The sequence below is a fragment of the Electrona antarctica genome (genome assembly GCF_951216825.1).
Source record: "Electrona antarctica genome assembly, chromosome: 21".
NCBI classification, from domain to species: Eukaryota; Metazoa; Chordata; class Actinopteri; order Myctophiformes; family Myctophidae; genus Electrona; species Electrona antarctica.
In genome coordinates this window covers 7,802,947-7,829,110 of record NC_136802.1, presented here as the reverse complement: position 1 = coordinate 7,829,110, position 26,164 = coordinate 7,802,947, and the positions used below count along the sequence as shown (strand labels likewise).

Genomic DNA, 26,164 nt, shown 5'->3' with positions numbered 1-26,164 from the left:
GGTGTTATGTAAGACGTTAATTCTCTGTACGCCGACATTCAAAAACGAGATGAAATGGTGAAAAAAGCAACATGCTTGATCCTCACACACTTTTTGAAAACAACAGGCTTCTCTTGGGACGCCCCACCATGCCACACTTCCTCAAGTCTACATGCAGGGCAGGCAGGGGCCAACAACGGGAGGAGAGAGAGTTGTGTAACGGCCACTTGTTTCAGGCTGCCTGGGCGAAACAAGAACGGCCGGTTCTCTCTCTCGCCTTCTTTTCTTTTTCCTCGTCTGAGACAAAGGATTTCAAAGCAGGGGGGAGGCTGCCTTCCTTAAACACCAGAGAGAGTCACATGAAATGGCCCAATGAATCAAGGTCTTTGTGGCGCTCCAGTGAGTTGGTGGTAGACTAATCCCTGTGATGGAATGCCTTCGGAACTCTGGAGAGGCGCGACGGGAGGGGATCTGTCAAATAAAAAAGGGTCTTTCTATACTTCAATGGAAAAGGTTGTTATGCAACAATTCTCACACGCTTACGAGCGTTTGCCCCCGTGTGAACTGCACCGATTGATTTGTGTCGTTGTTGTTGTTCCCTTTCCGTTGTCCGGTGAAGTCCATCCTGCACACAGAGTGAAACATTTTGTACTCACTAGAACTAAAGAATAATAAGTTAATAACCCATTTGGATTCTACAAAAAAAACGACCCCTCTCATCCACTCTGCAGGGAGTTCGAACTACTTCCCTCTGGTAGACGGTACAAAGTACCAAAAGCTAACCGTAACGTTTTTTTTTAATTCCTTCATCCCAAATGCCATTAAGGCACTAAATGATACCATGGGCAGTATTATGCGTGTCTTAACACATTGAGAGCCCACGCAAAACTTCCCAAAATCACTTTCACCTAGAAAATCCATTCACATTTTTTATAATTCAGCTGACTGTGGAGACACATGCTGGAACTTTTTACTTTGAAATGTTTTATAGTTTCTGAGTTATTTAATTTAAACGCCAAATGCATTCTCAATGGCGAAAACACAAACTTTGGCACCACGTGTTAAAAAAAAAGGAAAAAAAAGTGTTTTGATTTTTCTGATTTAAAAAAAAAAAAAAAAAATATATATATATATATATATATATATATTTTTTTTTCAAAGACGTCCACAGACGTCTTGTGCTATGCACGTGCGGTAATACCCAGGACGTCCACAGACGTTTTGGGCACAAAATGTGTTAAGTACCAGGTCTTATGACTTAACTTAAGACCTGGAGGCGTGGTCAATGCTGTTTGGCCACTCAGAATAGCCAAATGGCATTGATCACGCCTCCAGGTCTTAAGTTAAGTAATAAGACCTAGTACTTAAGACACACATAATACTACCCTAAGTCTCGTTAGATTTGTTGTTTTTCAATGTATTTGCCACTGTTGTCCTGCACTTTTTTGGCATGAGAAAATAATTGTGTAAGTGTTGCTGTTGTTGTAACCGTTTGTTTTTTACTGTTGTTGAGACCGAAGACAAATTTCCACACGTGGACAATAAATTAAACTAACTAACTAACATTTTCGTCACCGCTAAACCCCTTATCCCTAAACTTCTTTGCCTTTTTTTTTGCTATTTTGCTAAACATATTTGAATAGTTAAAATGGCCAGTCTACAAGCTCACAACGTGTCAATGTAGATTGGCTAGTTGAACTATTCAAAATTGTTTTTCAAAATAGTAAAAAAAAAAATGGCAAAGAAGTTTAGGGATAAGGGGTTTAGCGGTGACGAAAATGGAGCCCTATGTTTCTATGTCAGTCGTGCTCAAGCTTTTTCATGTGAAGGACCCCAAAAATTATCTGAAAATATGTAGTTCCAGGGACCCCGCAGAAGCAAATATTTGAGTTAAAAACGTTCGCTCTGAAAGAATAATATATTCAAAGATTTGGACCACATTTTCACGATTTTTCAAAAATAGCAGATCTGCTATTTTTCAACAGATAAAGTATAACAAGTTCTAATCTGAACATGTGTTATCTAAGAAGAAGGCAGCTGTAACAGCATCAACTCTACTCTATTCGCATAAGAAGGGCTTGGAGACACACTGAGTGTGTATTTGATCAAGTCAAATGTGAAAATAAACAAGCCAAACGAATAACAGAGCCACCTCAAGCACACCCACAAACAAAACACAAATATGCACTACTTAATGCATTCAGGGCGGGAACCCCTGTTGGTGTTTTAAGGATTATTAAGCTCGTAGCGCGGCACCGAGTGCCGCGCTACGAGCTTGTATAGGTCTGCTATTTTTGAAAAATCGTGAAAATGTGGGCGCAAATCTTTGAATCAATATTCTTTCAGAGCGAACGTTTTTAACTCAAATCTTTGCTTCTGGGAGGGTCCCTCCCTGGAACAACATATTTTCAGATGGGGGTCGGCGGCCAATTACATATATTTTTAGGGGTTCCTCGACATGAAAATGTTTGAGAACGACTGACATAGAAACATGGGGTTTTTCAGAAAACTGTCAGGATTTAGAAGACATTTGTAGAATCGTCCTCAGGTCTAAATGGGTTAAACTAGACAACACACGCGCATGTGCTCACACACACACAACACACACACACACACACACACACACACACACACACACGGGTGGGGTTTTGGAGACATTGACCCAGGCCAGCAGGGGCTTTTTTTCATCAGCAGGGCGGAGAGCCAAGTGGGCACTGACTGGGCGCTGGCTGCTGCTTACGCAATGACCCCGACTTACAGAGAAATAAATCCCTACTTTATTCCCCACATATGTGCCGTCGCACCAAAAATAAACTGACCCCGTCATGAGTGGGTCAAGAAATACAGCAGCCATGAACCTGTCTTCTTCATGGACACGCACATGCAGACAACGCAGCGAGCACGTCAGGGGAAAGAGGTCTGAGGCTCACGCCCTTCAGGGGGGTCAAGGTTTTTATGCATATCTTTTCTTGGTACAGCCAATGCGTATGCAACTTACATCTTTAACCCGTTTAGGCCTGACGTCGAAATTAAAAAAATGCCTACTAAATCTAGTGACAGTTTTCTGAAAAACCCATGTTTCTATGTCAGTGGTTGTCAAACATATTCATGTCAAGGACCCCAAATAAATTTGGCCGCCGACCCCCAACTTATAAATATGTTGTTCCAGGGACCCTCCCAGTAGCAAAGATTTGAGTTAAAAACTCGCTCTGTAATAATATATAGTCAAAGATTTCAGGCACATTTTCACGATTTTTCAAAAATAGCAGACCTACAAGTTAGCAGATCTACAAGTTAGCAGATCTACAAGCTCATAGCGCGGCACCGAGTGGCACGCTACGAGCTTGTAGATCTGCTATTTTCTGCTATTTTTCAACAGCTAAAGTACAACATAACATTTGTACAGGGTAGCAGTCTTTGAATAAGCCTTTTAATTAATAATATCACACAACATATTTATTTTGGATCGGCCAACTTTTACTTAAAAGGGATATTTCGCTTTCAAATAAAATAAACATAAAAATATCCATGTATAAATAATAAATGGAAAAAGTAATAGAAATGGAAATCACAGCCTCCTCATCCTTCAGAAGAATATTCTAATGCCTGTGGGGGCCATGATTTTTCCATTGCTTTTTTCATTAAGTTCACAATTGTAAAAGAGACTTCAGTCTCAATGTGGTTTTTACTGGTTAAATAAAAAAATATATATATTCTTTTTGGTTTATTTTATTTGAAAGTGAAATATCCCTATGAGTCCTGATATGACTTATGTCTGTCTGTATCAGGGGTAGGCAACCTTTATACATTATTCAAAAGAGCCATTTTTGGCCCAAAAATGTATTAAAAATCTGTCTGGAGTAGCAAAGTATATAATAACTTTATGCCTACTACAATAATAAATTATGATGAAAATGTACGGGGGGGAAAGAGAGAGAAAGTAGACTCTCATACACGATCCTCCAAAAATAATGTGCAGTAGAGAATAGATAATAAAAATAATACAAAAAAAGAAAAGAAAAAACTGCCTAATTGACTTAGTTTTAGTTAGATTTTCTTATTCCCTTACATAACTCTTTGCCCAACAGAAACTGTGAGCCACGGGAGTGGGCCTGAGTGCCACTAGAGCAGCAGGTTGCCTGGTCTATATAAAAGCACCGGCGCCGGAGAGGGGGTCAGAAGGGTCTGAATGTCCCCCCGCACTATTATCCCTGACCGGCGCTGCATGCTTGCCTCTCGCTGCGATGACCATTCAGGCTGTAGTCTAGTCCAGGGCTTCCCAAACTTCTTCACGTCAAGGTCCCCCAAATTGACATTAATTATCCCGCGGACCCCCCATTTGAAAAGATATGCCAGAGACCCCATAAGAGAAGATTTTGACGGCTCTAGCAGTGATTGTCAACCAGTTTCATTTCAAGGACCCCCAGTTTGACATGCATTAGGCTACGGACACCCATTTAATGGCATTTCTATCTCTGGGACCCCCAAATAATATTGTAAAATCAATGTTATTTTAACCCCCCCCCCCCCCCCCCCCCCCAAACAAAAAAACATTTGTCCCCGCACTCTTTACGTCCCAACGACTCCACTGTACAAAAGTAACAGCTATTCAGGTATTGGCAAAAAAACTAACAAACAATAACAGCACAGCCGCAACGAACAACAGAACCTACCCCAGAGAGATTGAGATGCGAGCCCAAGGAGCGGATGACGTCCTCGGTGAGGTCCGACTGCTCCGTGTCCCAGACGAAGCCTATGGTGACAATCTCTGGGGAGTTCATGAGTACCCGACGAATTTTAATCCTCTGGCCACAATTACTCTGGAAACAGGAGAGACACAGACAAAGAGACCATTAGCCGACAGCCAGGATTACCAATTGGCAAAACACACTCTTTGACGGATAAGAAGCGGCAGACGCTTGAATCAAGAATTATGCCCTGCTGTTAAAACGTATTAAATTAATAACTTGGTACAAAAGCACCCTGTTTGTTCCCTGGAGGGAGAGAGGGAGGGAGGTAAGGAGGGGATACAGTATATGTGCGATATGATTATGTATGATTGTTTACAGTGTATGCATATTTGAGATTTTTTGAATAAAAAAAAAAAAGATGTCACTTCAAAGAGTGCCTTTGCATTCAGAGCGTAAGCCAAACACAAAGGGCTCCATTTTCGTCACCACTAAACCCCTTATCCATAAACTTCTTTGCCTTTTTTTTTTTTTTACTATTTTGCAAAACATTTTTCAATAGTTAAAATAGCCAATCTACAAGCAGACATCGTAAATTGGCTAGATTAACTATTCAAAAAGGGAAAGAAGTTTAGGGATAAGGGGTTTAGCGGTGACGAAAATGGAGCCCAAAGTTGTTTTGCCTGGCTCATAACTTCAAAGAATGAGAGGTTTGATATTCACTGCTTATTTTCAACTAATTTCTTATCCATAAAGTTTGGTGTGTGTGTGTGTGTGTGTGTGTGTGTGTGTGTGTGTGTGTGTGTGTGTGTGTGTGTGTGTGTGTGTGTGTGTGTGTGTGAGAGGGTCATAGACTAGAGTCTTTTAGACACTGACTTCATACAGTAAGTGACTGACTTGACAGGCCACATGAAGTGGAGCCACACCGTTCTAAGGTGGATACCGATATATAAATATACAGCATCTCAAACAATGTGTCTTTCTGACCCAGGGGTCATGGTTTTGACGTCACGACTTTGGGAGGGAGTGTGACTGACACACCCCGTGCACACGTAACACGTACAGTACATTAACAGTAAGTGTTCTGCTACTTACTGGGCAGTTGCGCATGTCTCCGATGGTGCTGGCCGCCTGCAACACCTCCCCAAATGACTCATCTCTCCTGTGATTCATCTGGTGGCTGTGGAGGAGGAGGAGGAGGAGACGACGGAGTTGCAGATTGTCAGGAAAGAAAGATGATGTTAGAAAGAAACGCCAGGAGAAGAGGGGAAATAAACGAGAGACTGCAGACAGGCTGTGGGCGGTTTGGCAGCACCGCATGCGTGGTGTGAAAAACGTCAGCTGGAAAACATGTCAACAATAGCCAGTTTAAGACTTAAGAGAATATTCTTTCAGAGCCAAAGTTTTTAACTCAAATCTTTGCTTCTGGGGGTGTCTCTGGAACAACATATTTTCAGATGGGGCTCGGCGGGGCAATTACATATATTTTTGGGGGTTACTTGACATGAAAATGTTTGAGAACGACTGACATAGAAATATAGGTTTTTCATAAAACTGTCAGGATTTAGAAGGCATTTGTAGAATCGTCCTCAGGTCTATATGGGTCTAAGTGGTTAATGCAGATATGCCACAGATATGCAAACAAACCGGTGTCTTACCAGAGGGCAGTAGTGGAGACATAATGCACCAGCTCGGTGAACGGCAGAGGATCAGAGGATGCCCCGCAGCTACGGCACACAGACTGCAAGACAGCCAGGGTAGAAAGCACAGCAGGGTGTTAGCGACGCTCCCCTCGGCCACTACCACGTACTCATTTACTCAAGTCAGCGGGTCATTTGTGGGGAAATGTGACCAGATTTGACTGAGAGCCTGCCATCACGCAAATTCCAGCTTTTCACCAGAGGAGAAACACTTTTTTTTCCAAAATGAGTTAATAGCACAGGAAGACTCTCCAGTTCACATACTAGAGCATGTCTGGAATAAGAGTCAGAGCTGAAATCGACATGTAAATATGAAAAGAATGTAGCTAGGTGTAATGTTAGAGACCACAGAAGTGAACCTTTCAAGCCTGTTTTCTCAAATTGCTGTTTTCTGCAAGACATTACTCTATAATCCACATCTCCAAAACTGGTGGGTAAAACTGAACAACCAATATGTCAATTTAAAGCTATGATTCCCTGCTTTTATATGACATGAAATTTAAAAAAAATCCAATGGCAGTCCCTCAGTCAAATTTGGTCACAAATGGTGGCACTGGATATCATCGGAGTCAAAAAGGACCATTTTGGGTGTGGTTTCTATCACGAAAGTGGATGACTTTTTTTTCTTCTTTTCATGTAGTTTTAGTGTAGTTCAAACTCTTCTTCTGTCACCAAGGCCGCTGTTGCCACCAGTGCTACATCACTGGCAACAGTAGCCTTGGTGACAGAAGAGTTTGATTTTTTTTAGCTCAACACTTCTCAGAGCTTGATATATCATGTGTCAGATTTAATTTCTCAGGTCATCAATCCTGTATCGACCCAAGTGCAACTCACATGATCTAGCAGTGTGTGTGTTCTGCTCGTGTGTGTGTGTGTGTGTGTGTGTGTGTGTGTGTGTGTGTGTGTGTGTGTGTGTGTGTGTGTGTGTGTGTGTGTGTGTGTGTGTGTGTGTGTGTGTGTGTGTGTGTGTTCTGTGACAATCCAATAGTCGTGAAATGAGCGCCATGGAGTGGGGAAAAAAAGCAGATTCACTGACGGCTGATCTAAAGGTGTGTCACCAATAATTACACTACAGTGGGCTGTTGTTCAAAGACTGGATATGGTGATAACGATCATCGCTGTGGGATTTAGGGATGGGAATCAAAGTGACAGAGTTAGGGTGTGGGTGTGTGCAAACTGGAAATGTTTTGTGTTCTGTATCTATGATTCATCTTATTGCTCTAAAACAGGGGTGGGCAACTGGTGGCCCGGGGGCCACATGTGGCCCCTCACCTTCAGTTAATGCGGCCCGCATGTTAACACTTTTTGACATTTTTTTAATAAATGTCAAAAAGTGGGTCTAAAAGTGGGCACCCTGGGTCGCCATTTTGAAAGAATAAAAGGGCACATAATGTGTTAATATCAGAATACTGATATAGTATTGATTTCAGCTGTTACAATTCCAAACCCGCTTTAATTACTTCATGACTAGTATTAAATGACTAGTACTTTAATGACTAGTATTCAAATGTTATTGTCTTTTTGTATCCAATGTAGTTATATTAAATGTTCATAAAGTTAACATAACTATAACTAAATGCATTTGAAATTCAATTTAAAAAAAAAGTTTACTTTTTAGGATTCCATTTCAAAAATAGCAAAAAATTATTCAGGTTTTCAATTCAAATATAGCAAAAATTAAAAATAGCTGATCTACAAGCTCAAAACGTGTCGCATTGCGACGCGTTTTGAGCTTGTAGATCGGCTATTTTTTGCTACGACAGTAATATGCATATATGTGGCCCCTCTGGAGTGAGAGTGAAATAGAGAGTGAAATATATTGGCCCTCGCCATCGTCAAAGTTGCCCATCACCCCTGCTCTGAAATGAATGTGACCAGGGGGCTCCCACTGGCTCACCTCCCTGTTCCAGTGGGGTAACCCAATGTCCACACATGACAGATTAGACCAGGAGTGTCTCAGACGGTGATGTATGTGCCTCTCCGTGAGAAACAATGCCCACTCAGTCTGCAAAATAGCTTTGCGTTTTTAAGGGTCGAATTTATTCCTTGAATTGTAAGAAGGTGCAAGTTTGGAATTTGGTGCATTCATTGACAAAATAATTTAATTTACCACTTGAAGCCTTAGTTTCCCTATTCTGACTATTCTAACTATTTTGTGGAAAAAATAGTAGATTTACAAGCTCAGAGCGCGTCATGTTACGACGCGTCGTGAGCTTGTATTTATTTATTTAACCTTTATTTAACCAGTAAAAAACACATCGAGATGGAGGGCTCCATTTTCGCCACCGCTAAACCCCTTATCCCTAAACTTCTTTGCCTTTTTTTTTTTACTATTTTGCTAAACATTTTTGAACAGTTCAACTAGCCAATCTACATTGACACGTTGTGAGCTTGTAGACTGGCCATTTGAACTATTCAAAAATGTTTAGCAAAATAGTAAAAAAGGGCAAAGAAGTTTAGGGATAAGGGGTTTAGCGGTGACGAAAATGAGTCTCTTTTACAAGTGTGAACTGGCTAAGAGGCAGAAACAAAATGACACGTCAATGCTACATCGTACATGTCAAATTTCACAACAGCCAGATAACACATCCATGATATACCTCAAGAAACCTACACAAAGTATACAACAAATCTCCAACAATGGTACACTAAAGCACTAACCACACCAAAGGGTCACCATGCAACTCCTTGGGTCCAAACGGTTGCAAGGAGTTAACGTTAAAAACCGTCTTGACCCTTTGGTGTCATTGAATTCCATGCGTTGGATCACTAGGGTCAACGTGGGTCATATCACACCACAGGGACAACGCTAAAACCGTCTTGACCCTTTGGTGTGGTTAGGGCTTAACAATGACCGGGCGTAAGAAATTGTATAGTATATACACAATATACACAATGTACATTTTAAAACAGGAAAAAATAAATATAAGGGCCTATGCAAAGGCTAGTAGCCTACACGTCCGAACATGTGCAGGTGTTGGACTGTACAATTAAGATGACTCTCAAAGTAAACTTCTCAAAGTAGAGCGGCGATTTTCGGTGAAGAAACTTTGTGTATAGGGCCTTGCAAACGTGAAGCCAGGAACGCAGGCGTTGTTGCCTGGATCGACACAGGTCTCCTCCAGGCCTGTTGAAGAGGGCCTGGATCAACACAGGTCTCCTCCAGGCCTGTTGAAGAGGGCCTGGATCAACACAGGTCTCCTCCAGGCCTGTTGAAGAGGGCCTGGATCAACACAGGTCTCCTCCAGGCCTGTTGAAGAGGGCCTGGATCAACACAGGTCTCCTCCAGGCCTGTTGAAGAGGGCCTGGATCAACACAGGTCTCCTCCAGGCCTGTTGAAGAGGGCCTGGATCAACACAGGTCTCCTCCAGGCCTGTTGAAGAGGGCCTGGATCAACACAGGTCTCCTCCAGGCCTGTTGAAGAGGGCCTGGATCAACACAGGTCTCCTCCAGGCCTGTTGAAGAGGGCCTGGATCAACACAGGTCTCCTCCAGGCCTGTTGAAGAGGGCCTGGATCAACACAGGTCTCCTCCAGGCCTGTTGAAGAGGGCCTGGATCAACACAGGTCTCCTCCAGGCCTGTTGAAGAGGGCCTGGATCAACACAGGTCTCCTCCAGGCCTGTTGAAGAGGGCCTGGATCAACACAGGTCTCCTCCAGGTCTGTTGAAGAGGGCCTGGATCAACACAGGTCTCCTCCAGGCCTGGATCAACACAGGTCTCCTCCAGGCCTGTTGAAGAGGGCCTGGATCAACACAGGTCTCCTCCAGGCCTGTTGAAGAGGGCCTGGATCAACACAGGTCTCCTCCAGGCCTGTTGAAGAGGGGCGCAACAACGCAAGCGTAAAAAAAAAGCTAAACAGAATCCAGGTCTGGTGAGTCGCGGGCGTGTGCACGTAACGAGCACGCACGCAACAAATTCACGGGACTGCGCTCACGTAAATACGCTCGCACCGCGACTTCTCAGAGCAAAAACGCAGGTCTCATTGAAAATGAACTATAGGCGCTTTTTATCGCTCCCCGTTTGCAAGGCCCTTAGAGGGTAAAAAGTAGGGAACCTATAGTATATAGACCTCTGGAGGACTGCAGTCATTGATGATGTATAGGGTTTAAGTGCTTTAAAAGCAACGTGGGAGAAAATATACTAGGCAAGAATACTACAATGCTGCGTAAAGCATTTTTTATTGCCTTGTTGTTGAAATGTGCAAGACAAATAAAACTTGCCTTGCCTACAATCAACACCCTTTCCAACGGAGTGGTGCAGTAATACCAAGCAATAATTCAGCCGTGGTAAATTAGCTGTCAACTTCTCATCCTCACATCGGTATGGGGTAGCACAGAAAATGAGTTCATCGAGTTCAATTTGCAGTGCTGAATATTATCGCCGTTGTCGGGCAGAAAACCTTGCATCTCCACATGTGAACGTTTCATGCTTTTTCCGTAAATGAGTGCCCTAGATCAGTGGTTCCCAAAGTGGGGTCCGGGGACCCCCAGGGGTCCTTGAGGGAGTTCCAGGGGGTCCACCAGCTAAATGATAGTTTGGAACCAAATTGAAAAGTAAGATGCAAGGTTTCCACCCGACATGGGAGGTCGTTCATTTACCTGCTCGTACACCGACATTGCAAACTTTTGGTGCGTGATGCAAGACTTTGAGGTGCAGGCGTCGGTCTCCTCAGGCACAATGTGGAGGTGGATCCTCTCCAGAATGTTCTCCTGAGAAGAATAAGGCATATATCAGTATAATAATTATTATTATATTATTATTATTGTCTCCACCAGGCCGAAGGCATGGGGAGAGAGTATGTTTTGCACTCAGTCCGTGTGTGTGTCCGTCCGTGTGTGTGTCCGTGTGTCCTTCCGTCCGTCCGTTACCAGCTAATCTCCGGCACCGTTAACCCGGTCGATGCCAAACTTTGCACACACACTCCCTAGATGCCAACGATGAACCTCTGCCCCGCATTTTCCAGAACGGCCTGTTATAGCGCCACCATGAGGCAGCTTTTCACATGTGTTACCTAAAACTGCACCGATATGCGTGAAACGTTGCATGCACACTCCCTAGAGGCCAAGGACAAACCTTTGACCTGCATTTTCCGCATCTGCCTTTTATAGCGCCACCAGGAGGCCGACTTTTGTAAAACACATTTTTGGATATTACTCCTCCAGATTCTGTCCAAAAATCTCACAAATCGTTACACAGTATCTCTATGGTCATGTGCTCAAGTCGGATCTGTCTGATATTTCATATTCCACCCTAATTGGCTATAATTGGCTTTCACAGTTTGCAAGATTGCCCCGTTTTGAACAAAAGCCTCAAATCATGAACACAGCATGCAATTTACGTGAAATCTTTCACACATATTCTTACTAGGCTGAGGAATATATCCCACCCTTTTCACATTGGCCTGTTATAGCGCCACCAACAGGTTGATTTTTGCACAACACATTTTTGGAACAAAATGCCTCAAATCATCCAATTGCCATCAAAGGCAAACATGTTTATATTACTCCTAAACATTTTGCCAAACATCTCACACAGTCCTATCCTCCTGGTGGAGACCTGTGCCCAGAAGGGCACTTTTTCTAGTTATGTATGTTTTGCCGTCCGTCTGTCGGCCTGGTCGATGCCAAACTGTGCAAACACACTCCCTGGATGCCAACGATGAACCTAACATCCCCAGCTAAATGATAGTTTAGCTGGGGGTCAACGGGTCCATTTGGTTCCATTTGTACACTCTCAGAGTTAAATGAACATTGATTTTACAATATAAACCTCTGTCCAAAATTTTCCAGAGCAGGCCGATTTTTGCAAAAAAAACATTTCTTTATATTACTCGTACACATTTTATCCATACATCACACAAATCGGTATACACTATCTCTATAGTCATGTGATCAACACGGATCTGTCCGATTTCCCATATTGCATCCCGATTGGCTAAGACTGCCTTCCAAAGTTTGCAGGATTGGTCCGCTTTGAACAGAATGCCTCAAATCATGAACACAGCGTGCGATTTCTGTGAAATTATGCCACTACGCAGAGGAACAAATGACACTTAAAAATGTTCAAATCAGCCTCATGGTGGCACTATAACAGGCCGATTCGTGTTTTTACCTATAACAACACTGATCTGTGTACAACTGTGTATGTGCACTCCCTAGAGGCCAAGGAAAAACACCCTGCATCTTTCACATCTGCCTGTTAGAGTAGCCTCGGTCCCAGGCTTACTTTTCTGCGAAAAGAAGAGCCTGGTCACAACCTAAGGCAGAGAAGCTATCGGCGGACGTATCCTCCGGAACATCCGTCAGATGTATTTCCCCCGGATTTTCCCGACCAATCACAACACTTGTTTCATTCGCGGAGAATGTAAACTGATTTGTAAAGCATCAACGTCATTTCCTTGGGCGATACTTCCGCTAAAATCCCGCAACTTCCGCTGATAGTCTTTTCAACGTAGGTCTTGCCCAGGGTGCTGTTAGAGCGATACCATGAGGCCCATTTTTGCGAAACACATTTCTTATATTACTCGTACAGATTGTATCCATACATCACGCAAATTGGTATACACCATCTCTATAGTCACGTGTTCAAAACAGATCCGTCTGATGTCTCATATTCCATCCTGATTTGGCTATGATTGACATCGACTAATGGCCCTTTTACAACAAAATGCCGCAAAATCATGAACAAAGCGTCCCATTGCGGTGAAACTGTGCACGCACATTCCCACTAGGCTGAGGAAGAAATACATTTTTTTTTTTAAATCAGCCTAATGGTGGCGTTATAACAGGCCCAGTCGCGTCTTTACCTATAACTGCACGGATCTGCATAAAACTTTGTATGCACACTCCCTAGAGGCCAAGGAAAAACGTCTGGCCTGCATTTATATCAATTGTGCTTTTTAGAGCACCACCTTATGTGCAACACATACATTTATATTAGTCCTTCAGATTTAGACGGATCGGTCATGTATAATGTACATGTATGCCAGCCAATTATTGAAAACACGTCCAGCTCCTGCATTCATCTTTATAACAGTACTAATACTAAGCATTATGAATATACGGTTACGTGTTTGCCATGTAGAACAACCAGGAGGCACTTTATTGCTAAAGAAAATAAAAAATAAAAATCATGTTTATATTAATCCTACACATTTTGTCCAAACATCACAAACGCTCCTATCCTGGTGGAGACCTGTGCCACGAGGGGCACTTTTTGTAGTTGTCTCCACCAGGCCGAAGGCATGGGGAGAGAGTATGTTTTGCACTCCGTCCGTGTGTGTGTCCGTCCTTCCCTCCGTCCGTTACCAGCTAATCTCCGGCACCGTTAAACCCGGTCGATGCCAAACTTTGCACACACACTCCCTGGATGCCAACGATGAACCTCTGCCCCACATTTTCCAGAACGGCCTGTTATAGCGTCAACATGAGGCAGCTTTTCAAATTTTTTACCTAAAACTGCACCGATCTGCGTGAAACGTTGCATGCACACTCCCTAGAGGCCAAGGACAAACCTTTGACCTGCATTTTCCGCATCTGCCTTTTATAGCGCCACCAGGAGGCCGACTTTTGTAAAACACATTTTTTGATATTACTCCTCCAGATTCTGTCCAAAAATCTCACAAATCGTTATACAGTATCTCTATGGTCATGTGCTCAAGTCGGATCTGTCCGATATTTCATATTCCATCCTAATTGGCTATAATTGGCTTTCACAGTTTGCAAGATTGCCCCGTTTTCAACAAAAGCCTCAAATCATGAACGCAGCATGCAATTTACGTGAAATCTTTCACACATTTTCTTACTAAGCTGAGGAATATATCCCACCCTTTTCACATTGGCCTGTTATAGCGCCACAAACAGGTTGATTTTTGCAAAACACATTTTTTGAACAAAATGCTTCAAATCATCCAATTGCCATCAAAGGCGTATGAAGAAATGGCAACCTTTTCACATTGGCCTATTATAGCACCACCAGGAGGCCACAACCTGACCTGCCCTGGTGGAGACCTGTGCCCCAAGGGGCACTTTTTCTAGTTGTACTCTGCTTTGCATTTAAATAATGGTCTGTCTCTGTGTGCGTGCGTGCGTGCGTGCGTGCTAAAAATAAAACTAATAAACTAAATTAAGGAGTTTTACCCTCTATATTTCCTATTGGACATCTGGACAAAACTGGACATTATTATTCCCAAATGTTAGGAGATTGTGCTCTGGATTAAACTAAAGGCTCATTCATAGTCTGGATTTTCGGTGGTGAGGTGACCACCGCTCCGTTGGTGAGGTGACCACCGCTCCGGTGGTGAGGTGACCACCGGAGCTGAAATAACGTTGAGCGGTGGTGAGTAAAAACAGAGAGAAGGGCTGGGGCGGTGGCGGTGGTTTTGTCATGTTGTAGTTCGGTGGTCACCTCACCACCGAAGATCCAGACTATGTATGAGCCTTAACTTTCCAGCTAAGGAAAAACTTTCAAGAGTGTTACTTCATTTGAGCACTCTCCTGTTGCTCTGGCATCATTACGAGTTCATAATATTATTATTTATGTTGCTTGTAGAACTGCAAAATGTTATACGCATGATTCATAACGATTAATTTATCTCAGTAAGCCAACAGCGTTCTGCTGCCAATGCATTACATGGTCAGGACGCAACACTCAAGTCTTGGATCTGTGTTGGATTAAGTAGATTACCAAGTACCACCAAAGCTGCAGAGGTTTTGGCACTGTGCACAAACAGTCAAACACACACTTAGATAGGACCTAAAATGTATAATTTACTGTGTATCCAATGTTTGAGATTTTAGATAAAATATAAAAGAAGTCACTTAAAGAGTGCCTCTGCATTCAGAGCGTAAGGCCAAACACAAAGTTGTTTTGCCTGGCTCATAACTTGGTTTGATATTTTATTCACTGCTTATTTTCAACTTTCTTATCCACTTAACATGCCTGTGTTTATAGCTGTGGGAACTTTAAGTTGTGTGTGTTTGCATGCGTTGTGGTGGTAATATTTTAGTTTATGTTATTCTCCCATGCAGAATAGTGGGGTGTGCGCTCTGGTTGTCTTCTCTAAAAACAACTGCCGTCTTAATTTTGTCAGCTTTATCCAATATGCTACTGTACGTAATGAGACATCTTAACGTTCCGTCTTAATTTTGTCAGCTTTATCTAATACAAACCCTCCCGCGCACTCAGATCAGCCAACGCAGGGAAGCTAGAAGTACCCTCACTAAAAATGCCGGGACAACGCTCCACACGTCCCAAACTCTTCTCCCTTCTGGCCCCAAAACTGTGGAATGCACTTCCCGTTGCAATCAGAACTGTAGCATCACTCCCGATCTTCCGCCGTAGTCTGAAAACCCACCTTTTCAGACTCCACCATGGCCCATAGCACTTACCCTACCCCCTTAGACAGCACTTTTTAGACTTAGATAGCATTTGAAACAGACTTATAGCATGTCATGTAGACAACACAATAATTGCATTGTATGTAGTCATAGCACTTCATAGTATATATGTACAGCATAGTATAGTATATATGTATAGTTTATATATGTATAGTGTCATTATATAGATATGTTCTAGTTACGTTATTAGCTTACGCATGTTTCTTGATAAATGCTTTTTATATGTGATGTATTCCCATGCTTTTTTGTTCTTGCTTAATGTAAGTCGCTCTGGATTAAGAGCGTCTGCTAAATGCCTAAATTGTAAATTGTAATATGCTACTGTACGTATAATGAGACATCTTAACTGAACGTGAACACACCCCTCGTTACAAAACTGCTGAGCCACACAGAACAGAATGATTACACCTCCATCTATGCTGACTAGCATCATATAGCAACAACACTACAGGAAGAACCTTAAATTAATGCAAGCTATCAACAACAGGGCCAAACATTCGATAACTCGATCGTGAAATGCATTGTGAAGTCATGTAGGCTAGAGTATAGTGCTTTATGTTTGATCATTGCAGCCAAAACAGAACTGTAGTGGAAACAAACCGACCTGGCTAAAACTTAAAGCCTTACAATTCAGCTGACAAAAAAACATCTCACACACACACAATGAAACAGTCCAAATGTGTGAGAACCCATATCCATATACACAAGCATTACTTGGCATAATGATGTCTCAACAAGCTGAGGACTCCAGACATAGCTCTGGTGCTTATGTAACCTGCCATGAAGATATTTAGAGCCAGTGTGGCAAGGGTTGGCGGGAGGGGAAGGCAGGGACAGAGGCTCTTTCAGTGACCTCAACAAACAATTTGTTACAGTGCAATGAGTGCATCACCCTATACACACTGTTTGACACGCGCGCGCAGGCACGCACGCACGCACGCACGCACGCACACACGCGCACACGCACACGCACACGCACACGCACACGCACACGCACACGCACACACACACACACACACACACACACACACACACACACACACACACACACACACACACACACACACACACACACACACACACACTCTTTCCAGTGTCCCTCAGCCCCTTTTCCCACCCCTGCTGGGACGGCCCATGGTTGCCGGGGGAACTTACAAAGCACTCTGCGGCATCATCCATGTAACCAAGCTGGAAGCGTTGCTCGTCCTTAAAGGTCTCCGCCAAGGCGTTGCGCAGGTTGTCTGAGGGCAGCGCTCGCTCGCGACTGTGCTGGAACTGGGAGAAGATTCCCTGGAGAGGAAGAACCAAAATGTTTTTATTTTACACTGGATGAAAGATATTGACGTACTTCGCAGTCACCTGCTGTGTCACCTTACACCCTAACAAATGAAACCGATACAGGGCCAAGGGGCACCTTGGAAAATGGTTGGATATAATGTAAAGTATAAATGTATATACGATTTGAACGTGCATGCACATTGCACGCTACATCATTGTCAGACCTAAATGTGTATATATATATATATATATATATATATATATATATATATATATATATATATATATATATATATATATATAGGGGCGACTGTGGCTCAAGAGGTAGAGCAGGTCGTCCAATGATCCATGGGTCGGCGGTTCGAATCCCGGCTCCTCCTGTCTACATGTCGAAGTGTATGTGTGTGTGACTGGGTGAATTAATGCACAATCTATGTAAAGCGCCTTGGATAAAGGCGCTATATAAATGCACCATTTACATATATATGAACCTTTATTGAGAAAAGGATATCCCCTTGAGATGTATCATCTCGTTTTCGAGGGGGTCCAGCACCATACAGCAAACACAGAGCAATACAGTAGACAAAAACATCACAACAAATACATCCATGAATACATTACAAAACAAAACAGAAAGCTGTGCAGAAATGTACCCATCAATTTCTTGTTTATCTGTGAATTTACTGGATATCACAGGTTTAGCAGCAATTTGTAGCAAAAGTATTGGGCCTTAAATGTAATAATGATCATTTCAAAAGATAAAGGTCATGAAGAAAATTCTTACATTTTAATACATCTGTTCACCCAGTGTTATTCAGTATTATACTGCCTTTCTCTTTTTTACTGCAGCCACTTTATGTGACGAGTACAATTCCTTTCATTAATAATACATTACAGCATTGCACCTTAAGCATGTGACAATAAAGCCCCCGGGAAGCCGATTACGTTGCGTTACCTTCAATGCACAGAAGATGCAGTTGTCTCCCAGACAGAAGTGTCCAGGTAGCTGCCTCAGGCTCCGCCTGAAGATATCCAGCTGCCACAGCACCTAGATAAGAGAAGAGAAATGGAATAAATTGTAAGCTCCATCGTGACCATGATCTTCAAAGCACAGCACATCTTACAGTCGTTGTTTTTTACTTCTCCGCCGTCTTCAGTTTTAATTATTGTACCAATCACTTTTACCTTGCTCTGTAAAGCACTTGGTAACCTTGTTTGGAAAAGTGTTATTAATACATTATCATTACAGAAACTATGGGCAGTATTATGCGTGTCTTAAGTACCAGGTCTTATTACTTAACTTAAGACCTGGAGGCGTGGTCAATGTTTTTTGGCCACTCAGAATAGCCAAATGGCATTGATCACGCCTCCAGGTCTTAAGTTAAGTAATAAGACCTGGTACTTAAGACATGCATAATACTGCCCTATAACTCTACATATATATTATATCAGTGGTTCCCAGAGTGGGGTCCGGGGACCCCCAGGGGTACTTGAGGGAGTTCCAGGGGGGACCCAGCTAAATGATAATTTGGAACCAAATGCACCCTTATGGGTCTGTAACTCAGAGAGTGTACAAATGGTACGCTCTCAGAGTTAAATTAGCATTGATTTTACAATATGAAACGGTTTGAAAATCACTGCTAGAGCCATAAAAGTATTCTCTTATGGGGGTCCACGGCATATGTTTTCAAATGGGGGTCTGTGGGCTATTTAGTGTCAATTTGGGGGTCCTTGACATGAAAAAGTTTGGGAACCACTGTATTATATACACAAAAGATTCACAAACATAAAAAATAAAACATTCAGCACCTCTTGAGGAACACCAATACATACAAAGAAAATACAAAAATAAAAAGTCTTGAAACATTGAAATCATCCCCCATTTCTGAATTACAGGCAAATGACAATATGTACAATATGTACTGTATATGCTTCGGTTCTATTATTGTCTATTTTTATGCATTTTCATTTGATTGTTGTGTATCCTTTGACACTGTAAAGCACTTTGTAAACATTGTTTTCGAAAAGCGCTTTATAAATAAAATGTATTATTATTATTATTAAATGATGATGCTTTGATGAATGTCTTGATGGGTGACACGCGGTATTAGAATGGAGTCTCGGAGGACACACAGAGGAGACGGTGGGGGAGTCGGGGGCTTCTTCTTGCCTTCTTCTGTGTGCAAACAAAGCCCAAGGTAAAGATATTCTTCAAGAAGCTCATCGGCTGTCCTGTGACTCACAGCGTCTCGGAATGACCTCACTGTGGGCTGACCACAGTAGACGCTCGTCTACCAACGAACATCCCCCACCAGACAAGAAAAAACAACAACCTTCGGTCAAGTTCTGGGAAGTCATGACACATCCAATAGAGTGACTAAGCTTTAGGGTTTTAATCCATTCTGGGAGGGAACGCCTTTTGGTGTTTTAAGCATTATGTTGTACTTTAGCTATTGAAAAATAGCAGATCTACAAGCTTATAGCGCGGCACCGAGTGCCGCGCTACGAGCTTGTAGGTCTGCTATTTTTAAAAAATCGTGAAAATGTGGCGCAAATCTTTGAATATATATTCTTTCAGAGCCAAAGTTTTTAACTCAAATCTTTGCTTCTGGGGGGGCCCTGGAACAACATATTTTCAGATGGGGGTCGGCGGCCAATTACATATAATCTTGGGGATCCTTGACATGAAAATGTTTGAGAACGACTGACATAAAAACATAGGGTTTTTCAGAAAACTGTCAGGATTTAGAAGACATTTGTAGAATCGTTCCCAAGTCAAAATGGGTTAATGTAGAATTGTTGTCCTCCGCATGATGACACAACATTGAGCAAGAAGGATTGTACTGTGTAGTGTGTACATGTACATTTAAGATAACGGCTTTGCTTCTGAAGCATTCATTACTCTGTGGGACTGTGGCGAAACTTGGGAAAACAAATGATAATAATAATAATGTGCCAAGAACGTTGTTTTGTTTCCCCAGAGATATAATTGTTTTCACTGTATTTTGATGATATGGCAAAACAAATACGTTTTTTTAGTCACAATGTCATGAGGACAGGTTATTATTACAGTACTGTTTTGTCTGCGTTTTTGTCAAATGGAAATTCAGTGCTAATGTATTATTGGAAATCATTGTATACGATAATAAAGGCAGTAGCTGAAAGGGAACAGAACACATCCATGGTACCCATTACACAGAGTAGCGTGAATGATATCGCTCTATGTTGATCAATTTTGTAACCGAGACAAATGGTATTGAGAAGTACCAGGGAAAAAAATGCTAAAAATCTCTCCATTATTAACCCATTCTGACCTGAGATCAGATTCTAAAAATGTCTTCTAAATCCTGACAGTTTTCTGAAAAAGCTATGTTTCTATGTCAGTCGTTCATTGATTTTTCAAAAATAGCAGACCTACAAGTTCATACAAGTTAAAAACGTTCGCTCTGAAAGAATATATATTCAAAGATTTGTGCCGCATTTTTACGATTAAAAGAAAATAGCAGACCTACAAGCTCGTAGCGCGCCACTCGGTGGCGCGCTATGAGCTTGTAGATCTGCTATTTTTCAATAGCTAAAGCATAACATAATGCTAACACCAAAAGGGGTTCCCGCCAAAAATGGGTTAAACTTGTGTAACTAATGATGACATGAGGTTGTCGCCTACAATGGAGCAATCATTGACTTACTTTAGAAGACTATCAATCTGTGACACGTCCAGTAAATGTCAAACTAATTAGGATGAATGTTTCAATAAGAATCGTTGCAATCGTTCCATGCAATGTAAATGGAACTGTGGTCCTGAAGGCGTGTGAGTGGGTGTGATATCCCTAAAATAATCAGACATTTTAACCACAGAATATTTCACAGATTTGTTTGAGGTTAGCAAAAAAATAAAATAGCCCATCTACAAGCTCACCATGTGTGTCACAATACGACACGTTGTGAGATTTTAGATGTTTTTAAAAGTTTAAAGTGCTTAAAGGACCACTTCACCACTTTTCAACTTCTCTTCCTATAATTGGTCCTAACTAATGTTCATGATAAAATACCACAATGTTTTTCTACTCAGTCTGTGTCTCATAGGAAGGCTGTGGGCAGTTCAGAAACCTGTCCACCAGTGATATCATCGATGGTGAATCCAAGCTAATAGAAACGGCAGGCTTTCTTTTCCTGAAAAGTTGCAATGCAAAAGTTGAAGCCATCGTTCTCACGATAATAAAAATCTAAATATATTTTAAAACAAATCTTGTTTAAAAAAAAGATCGGCCTAATGATGATGTCACTGGTGGACGGGTGTCCTAACTGCCCAAAGCCCTCCTATGAGACACAGACTGAGTAGGAAAAAATGGTGGTGTTTTATCATGAACATTAGTGAGGACCAATTATATGAAGAGATGTTGAAAAGTGGTGAAGTGGTCCTTTAAGTGTGCGTTTTCTATATATAATAAAGGAAATGTTTTGGGCAGATGAAATAATTAGAAAGAAAAAAATAAAAGGCAGCGTACAACACTTTTTGTTTTGTTTTTCTTCTTACTAATTATTCTTACTAAAACACAAAACATTGTGTTTATTGTCATGATTTGTCACAACTCCAGTTGGCTTTGTCCGCGGCGTAAACATCTTTAAATAAATACTTTTTGAAAAGCCTATGGGGAAAATGAACGGGGGATTATTTCCTGGATCACTCGTCGTTCTAGGGCGGGACTGCGACGCTCTGGCTCATCATGCTTATTAGAGGAACAATGGTCTGTAATGTGTTGGAACCCACCTGAACGGCACTGTTGAGGAAGCAGCTGTTCTGGCCCGGCTCGTTGAGCAGACCCTTGGTGGGGGCTAGAGACAGCATGCTCCCCGGCTGGTACGATTTGGCAAGACTGCCCCCCGGCTTCCTGAAGAACTTGACCCATGCCATCGGATAGAGGGGTCTGCCTTTGGTGACGGGTGGTGGAGGAGGCGGGTCTATGATGGGGCTCGCTGATGATTGGTTGGGAATCCTCGGCCCCTGATGGAGGAATTCCCAACAGTCTGAAGCTCCGTTTAGCTAGCTGTGTGTACGCTAGCTATAGCTTCAATTGTCCCGAATAAACACATTGGCCTCTACTCCCCCATTTCTGCAGCTTTACAGGGTGGTGCTTGGACCCCGTGTGGTACTTTGGAAATGTCTCAAATGAATATATTGGAACACAAAAAAGGGGGAAAATTATAAAACAAAATTCAAGGTTAAGGAAAACCTTATTGCTTGTGAGTTTCTTTTCCTTCCGGGGAGTTTTTTGACCATACTGCAGGGAGTACTAAGAAGCTTGTCGTCATCATCTTGTTCTGTCCCGTCACCTCACAGACAACAGCAACGTTGGGAGAGGGACTGTGAAGCCGGGGCTGTCTGTCCCGCTGGTGGATTATTACCACATGGCTCTCTGGCGTTATTGAGGACAATCAATCAGAATCAATTGTTGCTCTGCCCGAGGTCCGTCCATGGGGAACGTTCCAACCATGCAGCTCTCACCGTTGGATTTCAAATTCAAGTGGACCGCTGCGTGGGAGAAAAGGAGAAACATCGATATCATTATAACAGTGATGCATATTATCTGCTGTGCTTTACACGTAATTATTGATTAAACCATTTAGACCCGAGGAAACATTCATGTTAATGTATGCATAGGCATGCTGTCACAATTATGACATAATTCGCCTAAATCGCAATTATTTGACATAATCGCAATTGTTTTCGCATAATCATCAATCATTTCCATGTTGAAAAATGTCCATACATTTTCAAACATTTTCCAAAAATAGCAGAAATATCTGATCTACAAGCTTACAACACGTCACTTTGTGATGTGATGTAAGCTTGTAGATCAGTGGTTTAACATTTTTCATATCAAGGCCCATTATTTATTCGGCATTAGAGCCACGGACCACCATGTGACGAGATTTAGCCTCTCGGAACCAAAACTGGAATCCCTCAAGGACCACTGGTGGTCCCCCGGACCACTGGTGGTCCCCCGGCCCACTGGTTGAAAACCACTGTTGTATGGCCTGGGCCGTGGCTCAGCGGTCCAGGCACCTTGGCTGGTAATCCAGTCTGGCAGTGTGCCGCGGGTTCGACTCCCGATCCCGACGGCCTTTACTGCATGTCATCCCCCCATCTCTCTCCCCATTTCCTGTCAGCCTACTGTCTGTCCCTCCATAAAATATATAAAATAAAGGCGAAAGCCACAAAAAACAATTAAAAAAAGAAAACCACTGTTGTAGATCAACCATTTCCGCTATTTTGTACATTTTTTGGAAAGATATTCAATGTGTCAGTGATTTCTTTGTATATTTAAGATATTTGTCATATCTGCCCTGTGCAATTTGTGATTACGAAGCTTAAAAGGCCAAACAAATACAAATTGTAACGTTCTAAATGCTCAATTAATCATCAACTTAAATTTTTAATTGTGACAGCCCTATATGTATATGCATGCATAGCAACATCTAAAATGACACGGAAGCCTTCCCGGATTGAAGACTATAAGAACATATGGCTTTCCAGATTGGCTTAATGAATTAACAATCAATCAATTGTTCAGTAGCAGTACTGACTGAGGCCTCATTCACACGTATTCACATTCACACGTAACACTGATCAATTTTTTTTGTTTTTTTAATGCTTTTCCAATGGGAGTCACATGGTTTGACCAAACATTTTTGTTTGATGGGGGGGAGGGGCAGAACACCACCAGCAATCAGCAATCAAACACAAATGTTTGGTCAAACCATGTGACTCCCATTGGAAAAGCATTGTGATAGCCTAAAAAAACAAAAAAATGACCAAACATTTGTTTGATTGTGTTTGATACGTGTGAATGAGGCCTGAGAGGTGACATGCTCGACATGTCAATAGAGAGTATGCATGATTTTCCCATCAGGACACGCCCCCCTCATCTAGACTGAGTGGCAAAACATTGAGCAGCATGGAGTGTTGGAGTTTGGAAGCGCTCGTTGGAAATCATGGAGGATAATTCAAGCTTTTCGTACAGCTACAATGTTGGTGAGTTTAACATAACAGTTTAATGCAATCAGACAGGACTTTTCTGTTTGGATGAATGGGCTGTCAAGGCCAGAAAGTAGTTTTTTGCCACTCAGTGGGCGTTCCCGCATAACTTCCAGGTACGATGATGTCACGCGCACACCCTCTAAAGTAGTAACATATTTAACTAAAAAGCATGTGTCAACGTGCAATCTTTCGAGACTTGTCAGAAAAAACATTATATATTAACTTGTATGAGTACCCTTTGCACTAGACGTGACACTACATCAAATCTGACTTGTGCTTACATTTGTAACCTACATTTATTGGATGTTTTCCAAAACAGTATAGATTGAAAAAAATAAAGAAAAAGGTAATACTGGACTGAATATAAACATGACTGCACAAAGATGTAAAGTGCAATATCCTGGTCATCGCATTTCAAATAAATGTTCATTAAAAGGGGAATTTCTTCCTAACCCTTTTTTTACAAAAGTAAGTGGATAATATGTATATTGACCCAAAAAAAATTATTAAAAAATAAATAAAGATATAGGTCCTTTAAGAAAAGCGTAGGAGGGGTCTAACGCCAGCACACGTAGACCAGGAAGAGTGCAGCAACAACACTTCATGGACTAACCTGTCACATTGTCTAGATCAGATGTAAACAAAAAACTAAAACCAATTGAATAGGAGTTCTAGCGTTTGACCCACATGGACTGTAAATCCGCTAATTCCTTATGAAATGCTGGGCATGTTTTTTTTTCCAATGACGAAAGGATACGCGTCTTCATATACGGTAAGAAAACAGCTTGTGCGAAACTCCCTTTTAATTATAAGATAAAGATTCCTTAACAAAACTTGACCGTCACGTGATGGAAACCAATAGAGGGTATGCGCGTGACATCATCGTACCTGGAAGTTATGCGGGAACGCCCACTGAGTTGCAAAAAACGACTTTCTGGCTTTGACAGCCCATTCATCCAAACACTAGAGACCTGTCTGATTGCATCAAACAATGTTAAACTCACCAACATTGCAGCTGTACAAAAAGCTTGAATTATCCTCTATCTGCAAAGTTTTTGTTTCATAAAAATCCACCATACCATAGAAACGTATATTATTTTTCATTTTATATGGTTATGTGGTTATATTCATGTAGAAACCAGAAGAAGAAATGATTATTATAACTAAAGCTAGCAAAATAAACTAGAATAAAAAACAGTACAGTAGTACAGTAGTGCATCCTGTGGATGCAGAGGTCGTTGTTTTATTGCGTCCCTTAATTATCTATAAACTGCGTTTTGGGATGCAAAATGCACCCTATTTTAATCTCTGCAGGCATAAAGAGGAGTGGGAGAAATAATTCTGTACAAGCTTCCCACAAATTGTAGTTTGGCTATAAATAATACAAATAAATAAAGACTAATAAGAGTGAAAAATAATAGTTAAAAGTGGCAACTACAAAATCCAAATATCAAGTACACATACACATTAACACAATACACATAAAGTAAAGTAAAGTGTGTGACAGAGTGTGTCCCACTTCCACGGTCACGAACATAGGCTTAACCTTGTCATGTCAAACGCAGAGAACAACAAACACAAATAGTGCATTGAATATGCAGGGCACAGCAATGGAAATAGAGTTGTTTGGGTTTCAGTTATGCTTCCACTTCCAGAGGCTCTCTGACAAGTGTCATCTGCACCCTGTGGCCCTGGCTGGTTCCAAGCATGAGTATGCAGTCCAACCTGCTCCAAGGTTAGTAGGTCTACGACTCTGCACATGCCACAAGGGGAGGGGGGGCATGAGGTAAGCAAAAGCAACTCATTCAGGTCAGGAATGTGAAAGTTGAAACTTGAAAGTTCTGAATTAGAATGAGGCTCAGTAAATTGTAGCAGGGGTTTTTCCTCATTAAATGATAAATGGTTAGAGGAAATCGTCCAGAGCTGAAATGAGATAATGAGCAGCTGTTTCCTTTGTTGCACATCCTATTTTTAAACACCAGACACCTGACAAAGAACCATGCTCGCTGACCAATTGACTAAATGTAATACTCTGCCATTCAGACAGTCCCAGTTTGTAAAAAGAAATCACACCTGTGT

The 26,164-nt window shown here is 41.9% G+C and overlaps 1 protein-coding gene across 1 annotated transcript in view; it reads right to left on the bottom strand.

Moving 5' to 3' along the window:
* The window catches only part of usp53a (ubiquitin specific peptidase 53a), a 75,623-nt gene that overhangs the window by 36,854 nt on the left and 12,605 nt on the right, over positions 1-26,164 (bottom strand). Inside the window, exons 2-8 of the mRNA XM_079491632.1 lie at positions 21,815-22,576; positions 17,999-18,091; positions 16,921-17,055; positions 10,966-11,076; positions 6,326-6,408; positions 5,763-5,847; positions 4,653-4,799 (exon numbers count right to left, since the gene is read on the bottom strand). Of these exons, the coding sequence (XP_079347758.1) occupies positions 4,653-4,799; positions 5,763-5,847; positions 6,326-6,408; positions 10,966-11,076; positions 16,921-17,055; positions 17,999-18,091; positions 21,815-21,958 (798 nt within the window). The 5' untranslated portion in view covers positions 21,959-22,576. The remainder of the gene's footprint in view (positions 1-4,652; positions 4,800-5,762; positions 5,848-6,325; positions 6,409-10,965; positions 11,077-16,920; positions 17,056-17,998; positions 18,092-21,814; positions 22,577-26,164) is intronic.